The following is a 20,016-nucleotide window of genomic DNA, read 5'->3' on the forward strand; positions in this document are numbered from 1 at the left end:
ATTTGCAAAGGTACTTTTTTTTTCCTTTGAAATGACTAAGCAGGCAATGGGGTGGGCCTCTGAGACTGGGTGAAGGTCCTGATCTCCCAACAAATCTTCACCAGTGGCTTTGGCATCTAGGAAGATTCTTTCCTGAACCAATTACTAGAGTGGCTGCAAACTGATGATATTCTATTCCATTCTTTTCTAAGTATTCGGTATTTTAAACAGGGTAAATGTACTAGAAACTACCAGCAGAGGACACTAAATGACAGGGAAAAACAGGCCTGGAAAAGGGGCTTGGAAAATCTAACCCGAACACAACAAAATCAGAATTCACTGCACACATAACAACTGCATGCCAGCGATGTGTTTTCAGACACATGGTGTTCAACAGCAAAACAGCTGTAGACACCTGAAATGCTGGGATACGCTACCTCTGACTCGCTCTGATGAGCTTCTTTCCCCTCCCCGCTCACCATTTCCAAGAGTACAGTCTGAACTTGTTATAAGTTAACAAGACTTGCTTTCTATGAGGAAATACTAACATCTGTAAAGAGCACTCAGATTCACAAAGCAAGTTCCCATAAACTCATTTAATCCTAACAACTCTTGATTTAATGACTGCATCTTTCAGGTCAACCAATTCAGCTGTTGGACTGTTAGGAGGACCAGAGGTTTTTCTTGTAAAATGTAGAGCCCTAATCAGGACAACCACCTGAGAAGCAAGCAAACAGGACTTGAGGGAAGCCTCTTCCACCCCTGGCTGATGGGTGGGGGGCTGGAGTGAGCCACCTGTGGCACTAGATGAAGGTGACAAATCTCAAGTCACCGACTTTCAGGGGAGGAAACCCAGCCCCTGGTTGACAGCCAGCCAGCTACAGGCAATTACTGAACTATGCACAAACCCACCGAAAATAAACAACGCCCATTCTCAATTGTGTCAATAGTGCCTTGGCTAAGGTGAAGAGCTCTCTCTTCGATTTCAACACAATGGTTTGTAAAGACTGGGCAAGACACAAGGATCTCTAACAGGATGGAGAAGCCATTACTTTGATGAAGTGCATCTTTCTGTAATGGGCTACAGGAAATACTCTGGAGCCCTACACAACTCTTGCTTCAACCTTCACTGCTAAAAATCAAAAATGGATAGTAGAGAGAAAGTCGGACAGAATGTCCTGGGCCTCAGGTACACTGTAAATTGCAAGAATTTTTTTTTGCCAACAAAACTTAACTGACGTGAGCTTGTTTTCTAGTTCCTTTTCAAAAGTAGAAAAATAAATTTTGTAATAAATCCCACGACTTCTTAGTTGAAAATTCAGATTTAACTCATCGGCCACAGTGGAGTAAGAATTTCAGATGTTACAGAGTTATTTGTTAATGACGGGACCTCTGTCAATGTCATTCCCAGATAGAAAAGTGGCACCATCCTTGTCCTTTTGAGGCCAATAACAAAGGGCCTACAACAGAAGTATCTCCAACCACTTCTCGTCCCCTCCACCTTGATTTTATGAAAAGAGTGAACAGCAAACACTGTAAAAACAGTGACAAGCAAAAACAAGGTCTGTATTTTGAACTGAAAATCTGAAGCTTAACTCCACTCTCACATAGAAAACTCCTATACCAAAACCACAAATGAATCAGACTTCCTGTGAACGCTGAAGCCCATAAATGCATTCCATCTACTTACTTACTCCTAGAAGTAACCCCAATAAAAATCACACCAATAAAAGACAGAGGCATTTTGATGTTGGCCAATTCATTACCAACGAACTTAGGACACAGTGGGAAGCTGTTCATTTCAAATGGGCGCAGATAAGGAAAACTCTACAAGCAGGAAAAGATGAAAAGTCCAGAAAGGAATGTGGGTGCAGCCCGTGTTTTTTAAGGATGAGGAAGAGCCTGAGGAGACCTCAACTAAATTTGGGTGGGGTGAACAAATCTGGGTGCTCTGACAGATTTCAACACAGTGGGCAAGTTCTGCACTGTGTCTTGTTCTTTTCACTTGCAGTTTCCTGCTTTCTCCCCTACCAGAGGTTGGACAACTTTCTAGTTACCTTACATATGCCCTAGAGCTTTCCTATGGGCTGAGCCAACTTAGCATTCTGAGCCATTAAGTATTTAAACACCCTAGTTCTTGTCAATAAGGATTCTCTTCTTCTGAAAAGTGCCATGAACTGGAGAAATCTGTATTCTGGTCGCCTCCATCAGCGATGGTATGACCTTGGTAAAGTCCCTCCATGTCTCTGCATCTATGTGTTGCCTTCATGAGCAAGAGACAGGCCTCCTACTTCTCGGGGCCTGATAAGGAGTCACCTAAGCAAGGCAAGAGCAAACTGCTGAGAATTACTTGCTGTGCATCCATGATTGATTCCCCTTCTTAATTCCCAGGACCTACCAGACTCTATCCTTCCAACAAATGTCAAAACTGTTTTAACACCTGACAGCACTGGAAAATACCTGAGACTGTCCAACAGAACTTTCTGTGGTGACAGAAATGTTCTGTATCTGCGCTGTCCAATATGGCAGTCACTAGCCATTAGCTATTGACATGAGGTTAGTGAGACTGAGGAACTATTTTTATTAACTTAATTTTAAATAGCCACTACCACTAGACAGGGAAAGCTTAATTGTCTTCATTACCATTTGAAAAGAATCTATCTGTGGCTGGCTCAAGGTGGGTGGCCTCTGAGATTCTTAGCACCTTGCAAAGTTATCTTACTTAAAACCTTTGAGGCAAATTTTCTATCACCCCATCCCTATCATAAATCTCTTAAAACTGCTTCATTCCACTCTGGAGCCCAGAACTCTGAGCAGAGACAGCAGAGACCTTTTCTCTTTACTGGACAGGGTCGGGGAGGAGTTTTTTAGCTCCCCTTTGACTGAGGCGGCAGCCCCACCAGGATCTCCACTTTATACAGTTCTAGCTCCTTGGAATCACCCCACATCTCCTTTCTGCCTTTGTTTCATTTTATCCAGATCTCTGTTTTCATACATTTGTCTTGTTTTGGTGTGAGGGGCCCACTAGCTCAGTCTACCATGTTGCCAGCAGAAGATGACTTTGATCTTTTCCACATCTTAAGCAGACATATTCAGGGACACCACCACCATTCTGATTATTTTACCAATTAACCAAATATAAAAGGACATTCAGGAGTGGACTTACCGCTTCACCCGCCCAGTACTGTCCTGAATCAATTCTTTTATTCTTTCTTCTACTTTATTCAAAAGCTACAATTAAAAGAAAAGAAATCAATAGGCTTATGGAATACGCTGATTGGAACAGCTCAACTACAGACAAGAGGTTGAGGCCGGGTTGACAGAGCTGTGCGACGCTGGCAGCTGTCGAAACACACCTGCCCTCCCCCACCCCTACAGCAGCCTCAGGCCTGGCCCAATGCCACACTCCCACGCCAGCTAGCCCTCAAGGCACTGACTGCACCTTAGTCTAAGTTACCAACAAAATAACTGGAAAGGGGAAGGCTCAAGGATAATGCAAATATAACATTCTGGTTAAAGGTTTACATTTCCTCCACCGGGAAGTAAAATCATTACTCAGTACTCAAGCAGTCAAGAGAAAGATGACAGCCAGGTTCCTCAGAACAAGTGAGTAACAACTATTTTTCTTCTAAAATCACTTATCTGGAGGGAGGAAAGTTTAAAATTAACTGGGAAGCCAGCAATTAAGTGAAAATAATTTTAACATCATTAAACTGAGCAGATTTTGTGATCCTCATATATTTGAGTAAATAAAAGTGAAAAACCGACACTGTCAACTTCTTTGCCTTGCTCATCACTGTCGTAACTCTGAAGGTCCAGCAACACCAATCCATGTGGGTAAATTCTCAAACTGGCAAAACTACAAAGGAAAGCATAATTTTAAAGTTACAAATTGTATCATGGCACTCAAAAGAAAAAAGATACCAACCCAATTAAAAAGAAAGACCACTGCCCTTTTTTCCCCTAAATTACATAACCTTTCACTTTCTTCTTGGGGACAGGGAAGCCACCAATCATTTAGGGAAGATTTAGAGAGAGTCACCGAATGCTAAGGTTTTCAAAACCACCTCTTGGGCCCAGAAAGTGATTCAGTAGCAAGTTCTATGAATCTGACTTTTGAAAAGGCTCCCCAGCAGGTGATTCAGCCAGGTTTAGTAACCACAGCCTTAAAAGGAAGGGCGGGTGCGGAAGGGCAAACTGAGTTCTCCCAATTAATCTTCAGAGTTCAAAACAGAGCCGTGTTTTTCTGACTGCAAGCAAGTGGAGATTAAACTCATTTAGTTCGGGGTTGGCAAACTCCAGCCCTACAGCCTGCAAGCCAAATCCAGCTTGCCACACATTTTGTAAAGCCTGCAGACTAAAAATGGTTTTTACATTTTTAAAAAGTTTTTTGTTTTTTAAAGGAGAACATTTACCAGACACCTTATGTGGCTCCTTACAGCAAAAGCTTTCTGACGCTTAATTTAGTGGATCTGACCAGCATTTTCTTATGAAATATGCAAGTGTATCACAAGCAATAAATTTGAAGAAACTTTTGTTTCAATTTCACGTGTATTTGTATTGTATATTTGCAGACGTGTATGTACAGGGTTATGATACAATATTACTTCTTACTGTAAGTCACAGTTAAAGAAATGTTTGAAAAATACTCAATTAGAAGATGAATTTTGTTCAGAGAATACAGGCAGTGTGCTTGGATTAAAAAAAATAAACACAACTAGTTAATTTTCACCTTCAGTCCTTAATGGCCTCAAAATCAAGTTCAGGCCCAGGACACCACAAATCGTCTACACCCGAATGAGCTGATCATCTTTCCCTCTCCTCCACCACCAGCAGCACAAAGGAGAGGGGGCTGGGGTGAAGGAAGACGCGAGAAATGCACGGTTCTAGCAGAGTTCTCCTGGCAGAGAGCACAGGAACACAGAGTGCTGGAAGGTAGGGTCAAGTACCAACCTCAAGGGATAAAGCCAGAAATAGAGAAAAACAAAAACCTGCCAGGGGAAAAAATGGAGACCCTGAAAAGGTGGATGAGGACCAAGACCCCAAAAAGCCATTAATCAGAAGCAGGGTGTGGAGCTACAGTCCTTCCCCCTGAAGGGGTAGGCCTGAGGGGATGGCAGGAGAAGTGAGGTTTCCAGACAGGCACCCTGGGGATGGGTCCCAGTGGACCAAGTGAAAGAGGAGGGAGATCAACGTGGAAAATAAGTTTTTAAACTAAGCATGTTAAGTTTTATTTTTTCTGCTTTCAGAAGCAATTTCCAAACAGCTCTTGCCACTCAAAAACTGCCGGGAAGAATTCTAAGCCCTCTGGGCGACTTCAATTGGTGTCTATGGTAGAGAACTTCAACAAGTTTGGCGGAGAGCTAGGCGGGGTCCAGGTGCAAAGGCCTTAGGAGCTGAGAGATGCAAAGCTTCACCCCGGGAGTGGAGGAGGAGTTCACCAAGATAGCAGAGTGACAAGGTCCGATTTGCTGTGGTGCCCAAAGGATGGACCGCAGCAAGGACAGCGAGAGACGGTGGTGAGGAGGTGGCAGGGAGGGTGGAGAAAAGAGGCCAGGACAGAGAGGGGCTGAATATGAGCCTGCAGGAGCTGCAGGGCTCAAGGGCAGTGGCCGACCTCTACTTCCGGGAGACTCGTCATTAACTGGGCCAGAGCTCAGAAGAGGATGGAGGGCAGAGGAGGGTTTGGGGTCATCCTTGAGGAAGAAGTAATTTTAGATATACTTGAGGTATCTGCTAAACACATATATGGAAGTTTGCTACGTGGTTAGAAATACAAATCTGGGTTTGGGGAGAGAGGGGTTAGGATGTCAGAGAGGCATCAATTACTGCCATAGGGGTGGACCAGAGACTTACATAAGAGAATAATGGAAGGGGGGTTCAAAAGTAAAAGTTTCCCTCATCTCACAGCATTGTCTTCTGGGCCTCTGTAAAAAAAATTGGGGGGTGGGGGTGTGGATATTTTTGCTTTTAACAGAAAAACAATGAAGGGGCCAGCCCCGTGGTGCAGCAGTTAAGTGGGTGCGCTCCGCTGCTGGTGGCCCGGGTTCGGATCCCAGGTGCGCACCAACGCACCGCTTGTCAGGCCATGCTGTGGCGGCGTCCCATATAAAGTGGAGGAAGATGGGCACGGATGTTAGCTCAGGGCCAGTCTTCCTCAGCAAAAAGAGGAGGACTGGCACAGATGTTAGCTCAGGGCTGATCTTCCTCACAAAAAAAAAAAGAAAGAAAGAAAAAAGAAAAACAATGGAGAGAATGTGGGATATTAATGAAGCCATGTGAAACTTTAGTTCTTTGTACCCACTGAGGGAATGGAATGAAAGCCATCAAAAATACCCAGGAGTTCACATTTTAAAATTAATAGTGCAAATTACTAAGAATCTTGAGAGCTGTGCATACTAAACCAGTCTAGCTATGATACAGACCCAGACTTAGGAAAACACAAAGAGCTCAACACACTGGTGTCTTCTGTTATCGGTCATTTCTTAATTTAGATTTCCTTTCCTTTTCTCAGAACACACTTTCATCTATATATTGATTATGTAAAGTCTAGTAGATTATAAAGTTTTAAGAAAAAAAAAAAAACTTGAACTCTTGGACCCCCTCAGCTTCCTGTCAAACTACTTATAGACTTTCCCATCCTGCATTCAACTACGGTCTGCACTAGTTATCACTTATAATAGTACTCCTCACGGTGGGGTCAGCCGAACAACAGCATCAGCATCCCCCGGGAGGTTGTTGGAAATGCCATTTGGGGCACAGCCCCAGACCTACTGCATCAGAAACTCTTGGAGTGGGCCTCAGGAATCTGTTTTAACCAACTCCAGATCATGGCCTGCCGGTTCATGCTGCTTATGCTGCCCAGGGGTCGTGTCACACAGGAGCATCACCTGGCAGGCTTTGGAGGAACACTGATGCCCAATGGCCTTGATCTCTGGAGGAGTGCCTGGGCATGGGATTTTGGGAAATTGCTCCCAGGCGATTCTACCGTGCAGCTAGGGCTGAGAAGCACTGAATTCTAGCCCCCTCCTAAAAGATGTCACAGAGGAAATAAAAACAGCTGGATACCACCCCACCACCCCACTTTGTCCCTCCCTCCCCCCATCAAGTGCTCAGATCTGAAGAGGAGCACTCAAGGCCACCTTACCTGCCGTCTTTGTTTATGTAGGTTGCTAAATAGCCATGGTCCTGCCAGGTGTGCACCGACTCCGTCATCCCCTGCTCCTGGAAGATGGACTGGAGGCCTTTTAGAACGGTCTCGCCATCAGCTGGAGAACAGAAGGAGAAGGCAGAATGGTCGGGATGAAACACATTCAGAAGGAAAGCCAGTGAGGCACGATTTGACAAGCAAACTTGATAAGAAAACCTGAACAAAGAGTTGCCAGCATCACTTATGCCCTCTGTCATGAGCTATAAACATTCTCAACCCTGCAGGGAGAGGCTGCCGATTACCAGGTAACACAACAACACAAAAGCAAACCAGAAAACAGCTGTGCCAAGGATGCAGACACTCAGCCAACTAGAGAGTAATAAAATATTCAGCCTGGGCCGGCCCCGTGGCTTAGCGGTTAAGTGCGTGCGCTCCGATGCAGGCTGCCCGGGTTCGGATCCCGGGCGCGCACAGACGCACTGCTTCTCCGGCCATGCTGAGGCCGCGTCCCACATACAGCAACTAGAAGAATGTGCAACTATGACTTACAACTATCGCTTGGGGCTTTAGGGGAAAAATAAATAAATTAAAAAAAAAATTAAAAAAAAAAAAATAAATAAAATATTCAGCCTAACCAGAAATCAAAGAAATGCAAATACAATAAATGAGATTCTACTTTAAGGTAAATAAATTAATGAGGATATACAGTACTAGAAAGGTGCTGTCCACCCACTGCTGATAGGTGGTATAAATGACTCCAAAACTTTGGGTTTTATGTTCCAGGTGTTCTACAGTAAGGATAGCTGCTTTTATAATTGGAAAAAAATAAATGTTGCTGCTCAGTAATGTATTTCTAAACGACAGAAACTGAACTACAATTCCTTATGGGACAACCTGCTAGGCATTATGACCCCCTCCTTGATCTGGAAGCCAATTTTCCCCTCTCCCACCCCATTCCCCTCCAAAGGGGAGCTCGGTGTCCCCAGGTAGAACTAAGGTCAAGATTACAGAAATTGCATCAATCTCTGCAGGTACCCTTGAAGCCAGAATCTTCAAGAACATCCAACATGATGATGCTTAGAGGAAAGGCAAAATGCAATTTATTCTTCTCTAATTCTATCTGCAAAGTAGTCACTCCCTGAGAAGGGTAAGACAAAGAATCAAGACAAGACAAAAGGAAGTACTCTGTACTGTCCACGAGCTCCCCTCAGGCTGGTGCTTTTTCCACACGAAGGAAAAAACAGCATGGGCTGCAAAGCGTCAAAACGAAGCATCCCTGTGACCCGAACCAAGGCCAAAGAGAAAACAAAGTTTCACAGCTGACCACAGTGTGGTTTCACAAGAAAATTACACTCAAATTCCTTCCATAAACTAAGGCGTGCCAAAACTTGGACTGGAAGTTCAGGATGTTTTCATTCTACACAGAGTCTATCTCCAGCGACATTTGGAAGTATGTTCCCAAGCCCTTCCAGTGCACAGCAAGAATGAAGGCCACAAACTGGGTTCAGAGGCCAAACTGCACAGCAGATGTGTTGTATTCTGGCCTGCACAGACTTTTTAAAAAATGTAAGTTAGTTGCCATTTAAAAACCAGAAGATTTCACCCACCCTCACTGTAGTAGGTGGAATGGTGGCCCCCAAAAAGATATGTCCATATCCTAACCCCCAGAACCTGGGAATGTGACCGTATTCGGAAGAAGGTTTTTGCAGATGTAATTAATTTAAGGATCTAGCGTCATCTTGGATTATCCAGGTGGGTCCTATACCCAAAGACAAGTGTACTTATAAGAGACAGAAGAGAAAACACAAGGAGAAAGAGGAGCAGGTCAGGGCCGGCCCCGTGGCGTAGCGGTTAAGAGCGCGTGCTCCACTGCTGGCGGCCCGGGTTGGGATCCCAGGCGCGCACCGACGCACCGCTTCTCCGGCCATGCTGGGGCCGCGTCCCACATGCAGCAGGCAGAAGAACGTGCAGCTATGACATACAACTATCTACTGGGGCTTTTGGGGAAAAATAAAAAAAAAAATAAAAAGGAGCAGGTGATGTGAAGACAAAGGTAGAGATTGGAGTCCTGTGGCCACAAGCCAAGAACACCTGGAGCCACCAGAAGGTGGAAGGGGCAAGCTCGGATTCTCCCTGGAGCCTTTCCAGGGAGCGTGGCCCTGCCGATACTTTGTTTTCAGACTTCTGGTCTCCAGAACTATGAGAGAGTAAGTTTCTGTCATTTTAAGCCACCCAGTTTGTAGTACTTTGTTACAGCAGCCCTAGCAGACTAATACGCCCACCAAAATTCCTATTTTCAACTTAACAAACAATAGCAAATGGAGTAGCAAAAATGGCAGTGAAGGCATAATTTTTTAATCTTCTGAATCCCCAAACACAGAGCAATTGGGATAGCACAACCAAACTCATGGACAACATTTAGAACAAAACTAGATGCGAGTGTGCCCCCAAGCCCCAAAACAAGAGTAGGTGGAGACATGCAGGCTACAGCCCAGAGACCAGCAACTGTGTGAGAGGAAGAAACAAGAAAGCAAAGGGACTTGAAATCCCCCAAAAACCCACAAGGAAGGGGTCTCTTCCTTTGAGAAGGCTGCGCCCAGCAGACCACATAAGGGAGAGCAGGGGAGTGTCGGGGTGGCTGAGCTCTACGGATAGCCAAAATGAACGGAGGCCACCTCCAGGAAAAAGCCCCACATCGGGGAGAGACTACTGGAGCAGAATCCACACCCATCAGAACACAAGTGTCCACAAGACCACCAGTGACCTCATGTCTCACTCAAGTCTCGCTCACTCCCAGTAAAACTGTGCCTTTGGGAAACTCATTTGGCAGAAAATAATCCAGCTGCCTTTGCTATTCTGAAACTGGTTTCAGGAAATTAAAAGGGGGAGGCCTGAATTATAGGCCCAGAATTGTGATAAGAGTGAATTCCGCCCCTAAGAAAATTCCGATTTCAAACTTGATAAAAAGAACTGACCTTGTTCAGTTAGTGTTTGTCAACAAAGCCTGGAGGGGTCAGGCCACCGTGGAAGGGACTGCACTGCAGGGCAGGGCGGTAAAGCCAAGTGCGCCCAGCACGCCTAAGTTCCACCAAGCGCGGCAGTCCTCGCCCTGAACAGAAAGCCACTATGTAATTATTCAATCCCGGCTTGGCTAGAACAGATGTTTTCTGTTTTGAAAGTGTATAAAACAAATCATCACTCCTGGTAAATGGCCTCAAGACTGGGTTCTGCTGGCACATTACAAAACAGAACACAAATCCCCCACAATGGTGAAGGGGACAATCCAGGCAGGGCCACCCTGCGTGTCACTGGCCAGGCTGTGCAGTGAACGAGGACCCTGGCCCCGGGGCTGAGTTGGGGCAAACTCAGTCCCTTGGGCCAGGGAAAGGGGGTGTCTTTGTCTGATACATGCAAAGCCCTTGACTGCTGGCCAGGCACAGCATGGCGACCGTCTCCTTTTTCTAACTGGCACAATTAGCAGAAAGGCACTGAGTGGGCTAATGGAGACCCTCCAGCCAGGTTTCAAACCGAAGAAAAACACATTACAAAAGAAATCCAAGTGTCACTTATTTCTATACTGTGGGCTTACCCCCTAGTTCAGTAGAAATAGGCCAGGTCTCAATGTTATTTCCGGCTGTTGCCACCGCCCAGTCCCACGGGCATTGAGTGCTGGGCTTCCTCCTGACCTGCGGGCACCCCTGTCATCCACACTGCTCCCAGCCCTGGAGGAAGACCCCACAAAGGGGAGCTGGAGCTGAAACAACTGCCCAGCACCTCTTTTCCAGACTCATGGTTTTAAAGTGAAAACTGAAAGCCAAAGACATGAACTCCACTAGGCTTAACAAGGTAGCTCCTTGGTCATCGTGATCTCGGGTACTTAATACATGTCTTGTGGGTAAATGAAAATTTGGCTAAATTAATCATCGTTATTACTATATCTTTGCAGAGTTTCTAGAACGTCTAGACCAGTGGTTTTCAATCCTAGCTGCACATTATAATCACCTGGGGAGTTTTAAAAATTCTGATGCCATATCCTAGACCAATTAAAGAAAAATCTGAACGTGAGACCCAGGCATCCGTATTTTTTAAAGCTCCCTGGGCAATTCCAATACGCAGCCACAGTTGAGAACCACTGATCTACACTATTAGATATAAAAAAGAAAAAGAAACCCCACTGTCTCCAAATTAATTACACTCAAGTTACCAAAAGGTTATAGAAAACGTTCAACAAAACAGGCCTGAAAAAAGTCCAAACCCCTTACTAACTATAGCCACAGGCAACCCATGATACGCCCCAGAAAATGCTTTGCAATTATTATCCAATTTCAACCTCAAGCCTATCTAGTTAGGAGCGTGTAACATGACCAAACAGAATGTACTTGCTTTGTCTGGGATCCTCAATTGGGGTGGACAATATGGTGTGAATGACTGCCCTGTCCCTCACAGGACTTGGGTAATCCTCGCCATACCCACTAAATGTGAGTAGCGCCCCACCTTGCAAAAAAAAAAAAAAAAGACCCCATACTCCAATTGTCCAGGGGCGGAAGGGGGACAGGGCAATACAATCCCTTGAGAAGACTAGATGCTTTTACACATGAATGAAAATGAGCCTGGGGTCAGAGCATACCCAAATTTGGGAACACAAGATAGCGCTGTCCTACAAATCAGAAAATTTGAAAGTAGACTCAAATGCTAAAAGAAATATAACCACACCACTTTCAAGTAGACATGGTAATCCCAACTAGGCTAGTAAAATGTAGTTTGGCTGGCCAGGCAAGAATGATGTGTAACTAGTTGTACCACTCAGAGCCCTCCAAAGTGCTTAGAAACACAGTGACCTGTCCCAGGGCAAAATATGTCCTTTATCCACTGGACAACTCAACGTCCCCATTTCCAGACCGCTGCCCACTTTGTGTGTGTTTATTCAACAATAACTTAAAAGAATTAACTTGGAAGTCTGGTCCAAATTAAATACGCCACTACCAAAAGAAGGGAAGGGAAAACAAAAGGGGCGGGTGATGAAGGCCCAAGTTTCATCTCCCTGTCTGCCTCATTTTCTCTCAGGGATCCATTTCTAGGCCTCTCTTGGAGAACAAACCTCATTCCTCTGACTCTGACCACCAGCTTCAGATGGCCGAATCCCAGATCTGTACATCCAGCTGGAACATGCCTCCTGCCCAACTGCTCACCACACTGTCTCAATCCCAAGTCTGAAATCACAATCAGGCTCGGACTTCCCTACTCCCTCCCATCACTGTTAATGCCCTCTGCCACTTAAGATCCCCATTACGGTCCCCCTGAAGCTTCTCCCAGAAATCCCCCACCCACAGCCTCTCTGCCCCACCCAAACTCACTGGCCCACACACCCCTCACTTAGAGACCTAATTCCTCAAACATAAAATGAGGACACTACTTTGCAGGGTTCCTGTAAGGAAGCCGGCACCAGTATACATCCCCTCTGTCCCTCGTGGTCTGGTACCGCCATTTAATCATTAACCCATAAGGTGGGCAGCCCTGCATGCGTAAATTAAGTAGATTAGCTGCACCCACCCAACATTACTAGCCCAAGAAGTCAAGGGATTCATGCTGAATAAAAACCTAAGGCATCAGGTACCCTGGTAAAAAGGCCGAAAAACATTTCAGTTATATTCCCACTTCACCTTTAAGCGGCTAAAATACTGGAACCCCCTTAACAAGGTGAATCCATTAGAGAGGTTGCCCTAAGGGAATAAGCAATTCTCACGCATCCAGAAAAGCTCTCGACTCCCTCCACTTGAGACCTTCACTTGAGCCTTTAAGTCTTTTTCAACTTCCAAAACTTCAGCTAAGAAAACTCAGTGTTGGCTTTCTTTAAGCTACAATTCCAAGTCCCTGCCCCTGCGGGCCGCCACCCCTGCTGCAGGGCCAGACTGCTCGGCCTGGGGGGCCCTGCCACAGGGAGAGCCGCATTAGGCTCCTCTGTAAAATCAGGGGGTTGGAACAGGTGATTTCCGGCCACGTTCCTTTCTGCTGGCTCACATTCAACCAGCACCTGGCTTATGAAATTAGGAGACGAGTTGCTATTCTTGTCAAGCATATCTTTAACAATGTGGGCTGGAAATTCCAAACCTCACCATCAAGCCCCCTTCCCCTATTTCTTTGCCTTCTAGGTCTCTCTCCCACGGCAGCTCAAGCTATATATACTCCAAAGGGTGGTTAATTATTCCCATCATTGCACCAGTGTCCAAGTGGTGAGGTCCAAAGCCCAGCCTCCTTCCAGCCCCCCTACTACTCCCCAGACCCTGAGATTTCCAGAGCTCAGGCCCTCGACTTGATTCTCGGCTCCCTCTGGTCAGCCTCCCCCACCCACGCTTTCTATTTACCATCCAGGTCAGAGTCCACCCCTACTCCCTCCCACCTCTTCCTTTCAGAGATCTGCACTCTTGTGGGAGGATGGCCCCAAAGCTGCTGGCAGATGTGTGTGCAGCTCCCTGCAAGGGGAAGCACAAACACGGGCACCCTTTCTCCAAAACCCAAGACTCTGATGTCAAAGAACCTCTGAGCCAGGCTTGGGTTGTACAGTTTCCCTTCACACATAAACCAGCTTCCTGGTTTTCTTGATAGACCCCAACCCTGCAAGAGGAAGAAAGGGAAACTGGACTCCAATACAGTTTGAAGTCATTCAAGTATCTACTTTAAAAATCTGCTCAGATGTCCTAATCTTGACAGTGGTGGTGGTTACACGACTGTATGCACTGGTTAAAACTCGGCACTGTACACTAAAATTTACTCTATGTATAATATATCTGCCCTGGTGGTCTACTGGTTAAGATTCGGTGCTCTCACCGCCATGGCCCAGGTTCATTTCTCGGTCAGGGAACCACACCACCCGTGTGTTGGTTGTCATACTGTGGTGGCTGCGTGTTGCTGTGATGCTGAAAGCTATGCCACCAGTATTTCCAATACCAGCAGGGTCACCCATGGTGGACAGGTTTCAGCCGAGCTTCCAGACTAAGACAGATGAGGAAGAAGGACCTGGCCACCCACTTCTGAAAATATTGTCCATGAAAACCCTGTCCATAGCTGTGGAGCATTGTATGATATAGTGCTGGAAGGTGAGAGGATGGCGCAAAGACTGGGCAGGGTTCTGCTCTGCTGGACACAGGGTCGCTAGGAGTCAGAATCAACTCGATGGCACTAACAACAACAAAAAATATGTTAAGTTAAAAACAAAATCTGGGCCGGCCCCGTGGCTTAGTGGTTAAGTGCGCGTGCTCCACTACTGGCGGCCCGGGTTCGGATCCCGGGCGCGCACCAAAGCATCACTTCTCCAGCCATGCTGAGGCCGCATCCCACATACAGCAACTGGAGGGATGTGCAACTATGACATACAACTATCTACTGGGGCTTTGGGGGGAAAAAAAAAAAGGAGGAGGATTGGCAATAGATGTTAGTTCAGAGCGGGTCTTCCTCAGCAAAAAGAGGAGGATTAGCATGGATGTTAGCTCAGGGCTGATCTCCCTCACAAAAAAAAAAAAATCTGTTCCCGAGTTACCACCACCACTGGCATAACCCCTCTGAGAATAACAAAATAGCAGAGCATTCCTCACAGGCTCCCTGCTCCCTCTCACCCAAGCCAGTTGCTCACAACTGCCTAAAAGTTCGAGAATATCTTTTCAACTCACTCTGGATATGCTGGGTGTAATCTAAAACATGCAATGCTCACAGGCAGCAAGTCCAGATTACTGAAATCAAGTGATATACAGAAAAAGTCTTAATATTTCACAATCAAAAAGAGCTTCACACTTCAATTTAAAATGTTAATTTTTTTTAATTATAACAAGAGTCTGTACATCAGGAGACTTCTCAGACATTCAGAAGCCTAATGAATTTCCAGGGATTAAAGTGAAGGTCAAGCAGGTGGTTCCTCGGCCTGTCTTACTTCGACAGCTTAGTTTTATATTCCCATGTCTAGTCCCTTTTACAAGAGCTGCAAAATAATTAACCTCATCGCACAAAACCCGTCAACAGGAATGTTCAGAGCAGCATGATTCATAATAGTCAAAAAGTGAAAACACCCCAATTGTCCATTTAGTTATAAATGGATAAGCAAAATGTGGTATATCCATACCATGGACTATTATTCAGCCATAGAAGGAGGTACTGATTCATGCCTCAATGTGGATGACCCTTGAAGACATCATGCTAAGTGCAAGATGACAGTCACAAAGGACCACATATTATATGATTCCATTTACATGAAATGGCCGGAAAAGGCAAATCGCTAGAGACAGAAAGCAAATTAGTGGGTGCCAGGGCCTGGGAGAATGGCTAAAAGGCAGAGGGTTTCTTTCCGGAGTGATAAAAATGTTCTAAAATTATGGTGACGGTCGCACCACTCTGTGAATACACTGAAAACCATTGAATTGTATACTTTAAATAGGGGAATTGTATGGCACATGAGTAATATCTCAATAAAGCTGTCCAAAAAACCCCAAACAAGCTGCACTTTTAGATTCTCAGTTACTGTGAGGTAATCAAAGGCAACAGAGAGAAAGAAGAAGTCGGTTTCTACCCTTTAATCAACTATAAGACAAGCCCTAGGCACCAGGTTAAAGAGGCTGTAAGAGGTGGTCTTCTCTACCCATCCCCACTAGTCACCACCCGTCACAAAATTCAGACCATTCACACACACACAAAAGTATCTGAATGGCTGCTGCGTGCAGGCACTGTCCCAGGCTCTGGAGACAGCTTTCCTGCCACTGAAGAGTGCCTGCAGCCAATGTCAGTGCCTTGGTACAATCATAGCAGCAATGCACAGCATTGAGACTAGAGTTATTAATACTGTATATTTGAAAGTTGCTGGGAGAGTGGATCTTAAAAGTTCTCATCGCAAGAAAAAAATTTTAACTATGTGTAGTGATGGGATGTTGACTAGACTTACTGTGGTGATCATTTTGCAATATATACATATATCGAATCATTATGTTGTACACCTGAAACTAGTATGTTATATACTACTGATACCTTAATAAAAAAATAAATCCCAGCAGTTAGGTGGGGCTGTAAAATACAGAAAGACACGATGACAGAAACAATTTGGAGGGCTTATTTTCAGAGCAGTTTCTGATACTCAGAGAGAAACCAAACCAGAAAAAATTAACTACAGAAAGAAAAAGACCCGCTGAAGTTGGATCGACGGTCATACAACACAACACAGAAATAACACCCAAGCTCTTTTCATGTAAATGCGCATTAAGGAAAACCATATGAGATTGTTTACCAGTACCAGCCACAATGACTGTTTCTTAAAAGTCACATTAAGATACACTTAGTATACTGTAAACGTGTTGCTAATTATTTCAGCCTCCAGCCTCCCCTTTCCCACTGCAGGAGAGAGCAGTTAAAGGGGCATCTCCCAGGACACGTGGGGCCAGCTCCCATCGCCCCAACACCTGCTGGAAAGGAGGCAGGAACCTCGCTCTACTTGAAAATAACACCATCTCAGGTCCTCTATGAGCCAATCTCCTTACAAAATTAAAAGGGGGCTTACCAAAAAATAACTTATGTAACACAATTGTAATCCCTCTTTAGTCTGGAACCCCAACACTAATGCAATATCGTACCCTCTTCTTTCTGGGAAGCCTGTTTCCCCCACAAGACTAGGAGAGTCTAGAAGGAGCCATAACCCACAAGCCTGGTCAGCACGGGGGGGGGGGGGGGGCACTTCCATGGAGTTGTCACGTGGCTCAAACTCGCCCATCCTCACATTCAGACTTAGCCCACATGGGAGGCTAACCAAGAGTTATAAAATAAAGCAGAGAAAGGGGCAATTAGGCAAAAGCCTGGCTTTCATTTGGGGGGAAGGTGACACTGTTAGCTTGTGGTCATGAGACGCTGAACACTGGGCCACTTGCCCTCTCCCGGAAGGAATCACTGGATGAACACAAGGCATCCTACAAGGCCAGGGGCTCAAGGAACGTGTTTTCAGAGCAGAGGAAGGAGTCCAGTCGGCCGGAGCTGTGGAAGAGGGCAAGGGAAGACCGCCAAGGCAGAGGACACAGAGATGAGGTCAGGACCACCAAGAGCCCTCTCTGGGGGCCGCGCTCAACCCAACAGAAGAGCAAGTTAAAGGGAGCGAAACCAGGCCCAGCAGCATCACGAAAAAGGACAGGCAAGGTGGCAAGTGGCGACTTGTAGTGTTTGAGGTTAGAGGACAGGAGAAGACTTAAGGCCTGGACCAGGAAAAGTGAGCAACCCTTATCTTTAGTTCAAAACTGCTGTCCACAGTCCACCGTGAAGCCTGGAAAGGGTCCCAGTCGCCGCCTGTCACCTCCCCCTCATCTCAGAGCAGCGAGATGATAACAGGTTATTGGCCCCAGGTCAGAGGGCAACAGTTCCCTTCAGCTCTGCCCAGAAAGAGAACAAGATTTCTTTCCCAAAGTAGAAACTGTGGGATTGCCACCTTCAGTATCCAGGAAGGAGGAAATCCGCTTTCCGAGCGCTTAACCAACATCACGAATATCCAGCTTTCTTCCCACTAACTTTAGGTGGGCAGAACCCCTTACAGGTCAGAGTTATCACCATTTCTGTTTCTTTTTTTTTTTTTTTTTTTAAAGATTTTATTTATTTTATTTTTTCCCCCAAAGCCCCAGTGGATAGTTGTATGTCATAGCCGCACATCCTTCTAGTTGCTGTATGTGGGACTCGGCCTCAGGATGGACGGAGAAGTGGTGCCTCGATGCGCACCCGGGATCCGAACCCGGGCCGCCAGCATCGCAGCGCGCGCACTTAACCACCAAGCCACAGGGCCGGCCCCTCACCATTTCTGTTTCTATCAAGAATTCTAGGATTTCTGGCCGAACTTCTACATTAGACTGTGAATTAACAATAAAATAGCATTTCTAGAGATAAAGCAGTTGGGACTTTGTGATGTCAAATATCACATTTATATCAGTTGTCCCTGAGGCGGCCCTGGCACCCTCCCTTCCCCTGACTTGGGCCAGGGCAGAATCAGCAAACAATCACTCAGGCCTGCCCCCTTCAGAATGGGCCTCCAAGGAGATTACTCAGCACCTAGGAGGTGCTGGAAAGGTACATGCGACTGGAGAATAGTACAGAGACCAGAAAGACGAAGGACACAAGCCAAAACTCCCCAGACACAAAGAGGGGCAAGTGCTGTGATGGATTCCAGATGAGGTAAAGGCCATGTGGGGGGCCTGGGAATCTGTACTTGTAAATTTTTCCAGATGGCTCTGAAGCAAGCCACTGGACTTAGATGATCACAAGGCAGCGGGAGGCAAACTTGTTCTGTCGAGTGCCACACAGTGAAGATTTCAGGCTTTGCAGGCCAAATCATGTCTCCGTCACAAATGTGTGTGTATATGTGTTTTACCCCCCTTTAAAAATGCAAATATCATTCTTAGCTGGAGGACTGTACAAAAAGATGCCAGAAGAACAGGATTTGGCCGAAGGGCCTTAATTTGTTCACCCTTGGGGTCTAAGGTCCTTTCTAGCTATAAATGTTTAACAGGGACACTCAGCTGTAATTCTACAACCTGAATTTCCATAAGTGATGTTCTGAGACTTTGAGACTAGGATCATCTTGGGACTATTTCCTACATTCAAGTTAGCAACTTATTAAATGGGGGGAAAAAACCCAGCTAATAACCTACATAACTAGGATCCCTGCTTTTCAAGAAATACATGGAAGTAACTAACAAGAGCAGCTAACAGAAACAACCTCACACTAGACAATGAGAATATTTAAGAGTACCAGTCCCCATTTTAAAGTCTCAAATCACTAATCTATGCTTCCACTTCAAGAAGCTAGAAAAAGAGAAACTAAACCCAAAAAGGGAATAAGGATAACAGCAGAAATCAATGAAATTAAAAACAGAAAAACTAGAGAAAAATCAATGAAGCAAGCAAAAAGCTATTTCTTTGAAAAGATCAATAAAACAAACTCTAGCAAGACTGACCAAAAAAAAGACACAGATTGCCAATATTAGGAATAAAACAAGAGAGATAATTACAGACCCCATAGACACCAAAAGGGTAACAAGGGAATCCTACAAACAACTCTACACATACATTTGACAACTTAAAAAGGAAATGAGCCAATTCCTCAAAAAACACAAACTATCACAACTCACCAATATGAAACAGATTATCTGAATAGCCCTATAAACACTAAGGAAATTGAATCCGTAACGTTAAAAACGTCAAAAAAAAAACCTTGAGGCCCAGATGGTTTCACTGGAGAATTCTACCAAACATTTAAAGAAGAATTAATACCAATTCTACATAATCACTTCCAGAAAATAGAAAAGGAGGGAATGTCTCCCAATTCATTTTATGAAACCATTATCCTAATACCAAAACCAGACAAAGACAGTCCAAAAAGAGAAACCTACAAACCAGACCAATATTCCTCATGAATAGAAACACAAAAATCCTTAATAAATCCTTAAAATCCTTAATAAATAAGAATTCAGCATTATATAAAAATAATTATATGCCATGACCAAGTGGGATTTATTCCAGGTATGCAAAGCTGGTTCAACGTTTAAAAAAAAAAAATGTGATCCACCATATTAACAGGCTAAAGAAAAATCATGATATTAATTGATACAGAAAAAGTGTTTGACAAAATCAACACCCATTCAAAATAAAAACACACAGAAAACTGGGAATGGGGAACTTCCACAACTTGATAAAGAGCATCAACAAAAAAACTACAGCTGGCATCATACTTAACGGTAAGACTAAATGCTATTAATCAAAGTGTAGCCAGCTCAGCAAGGCACAGAGAGGTCAAGAACTTGCCCAACGTCACACAGCTAATAAGTGGTAGAGCCAGGCTTTAAAGTCAAGCAGTCAGGTTCCAAAATTCAGTGCTTTTTAAT

The 20,016-nt window shown here is 45.0% G+C and overlaps 1 protein-coding gene across 1 annotated transcript in view; it reads right to left on the reverse strand.

The window, feature by feature from the left end:
* Window positions 1-20,016, reverse strand: part of SMS (spermine synthase) — a 44,243-nt gene that overhangs the window by 15,538 nt on the left and 8,689 nt on the right. The window contains exons 2-4 of the mRNA XM_004435195.3: window positions 7,127-7,247; window positions 3,748-3,838; window positions 3,146-3,210 (exon numbers count right to left, since the gene is read on the reverse strand). Coding sequence (XP_004435252.1) covers window positions 3,146-3,210; window positions 3,748-3,838; window positions 7,127-7,247 — 277 coding nt within the window. The remainder of the gene's footprint in view (window positions 1-3,145; window positions 3,211-3,747; window positions 3,839-7,126; window positions 7,248-20,016) is intronic.

The sequence above is a fragment of the Ceratotherium simum genome, chromosome X, assembly GCF_057802395.1.
Source record: "Ceratotherium simum simum isolate JZ-2026a chromosome X, ASM5780239v1, whole genome shotgun sequence".
NCBI lineage: Eukaryota > Metazoa > Chordata > Mammalia > Perissodactyla > Rhinocerotidae > Ceratotherium > Ceratotherium simum.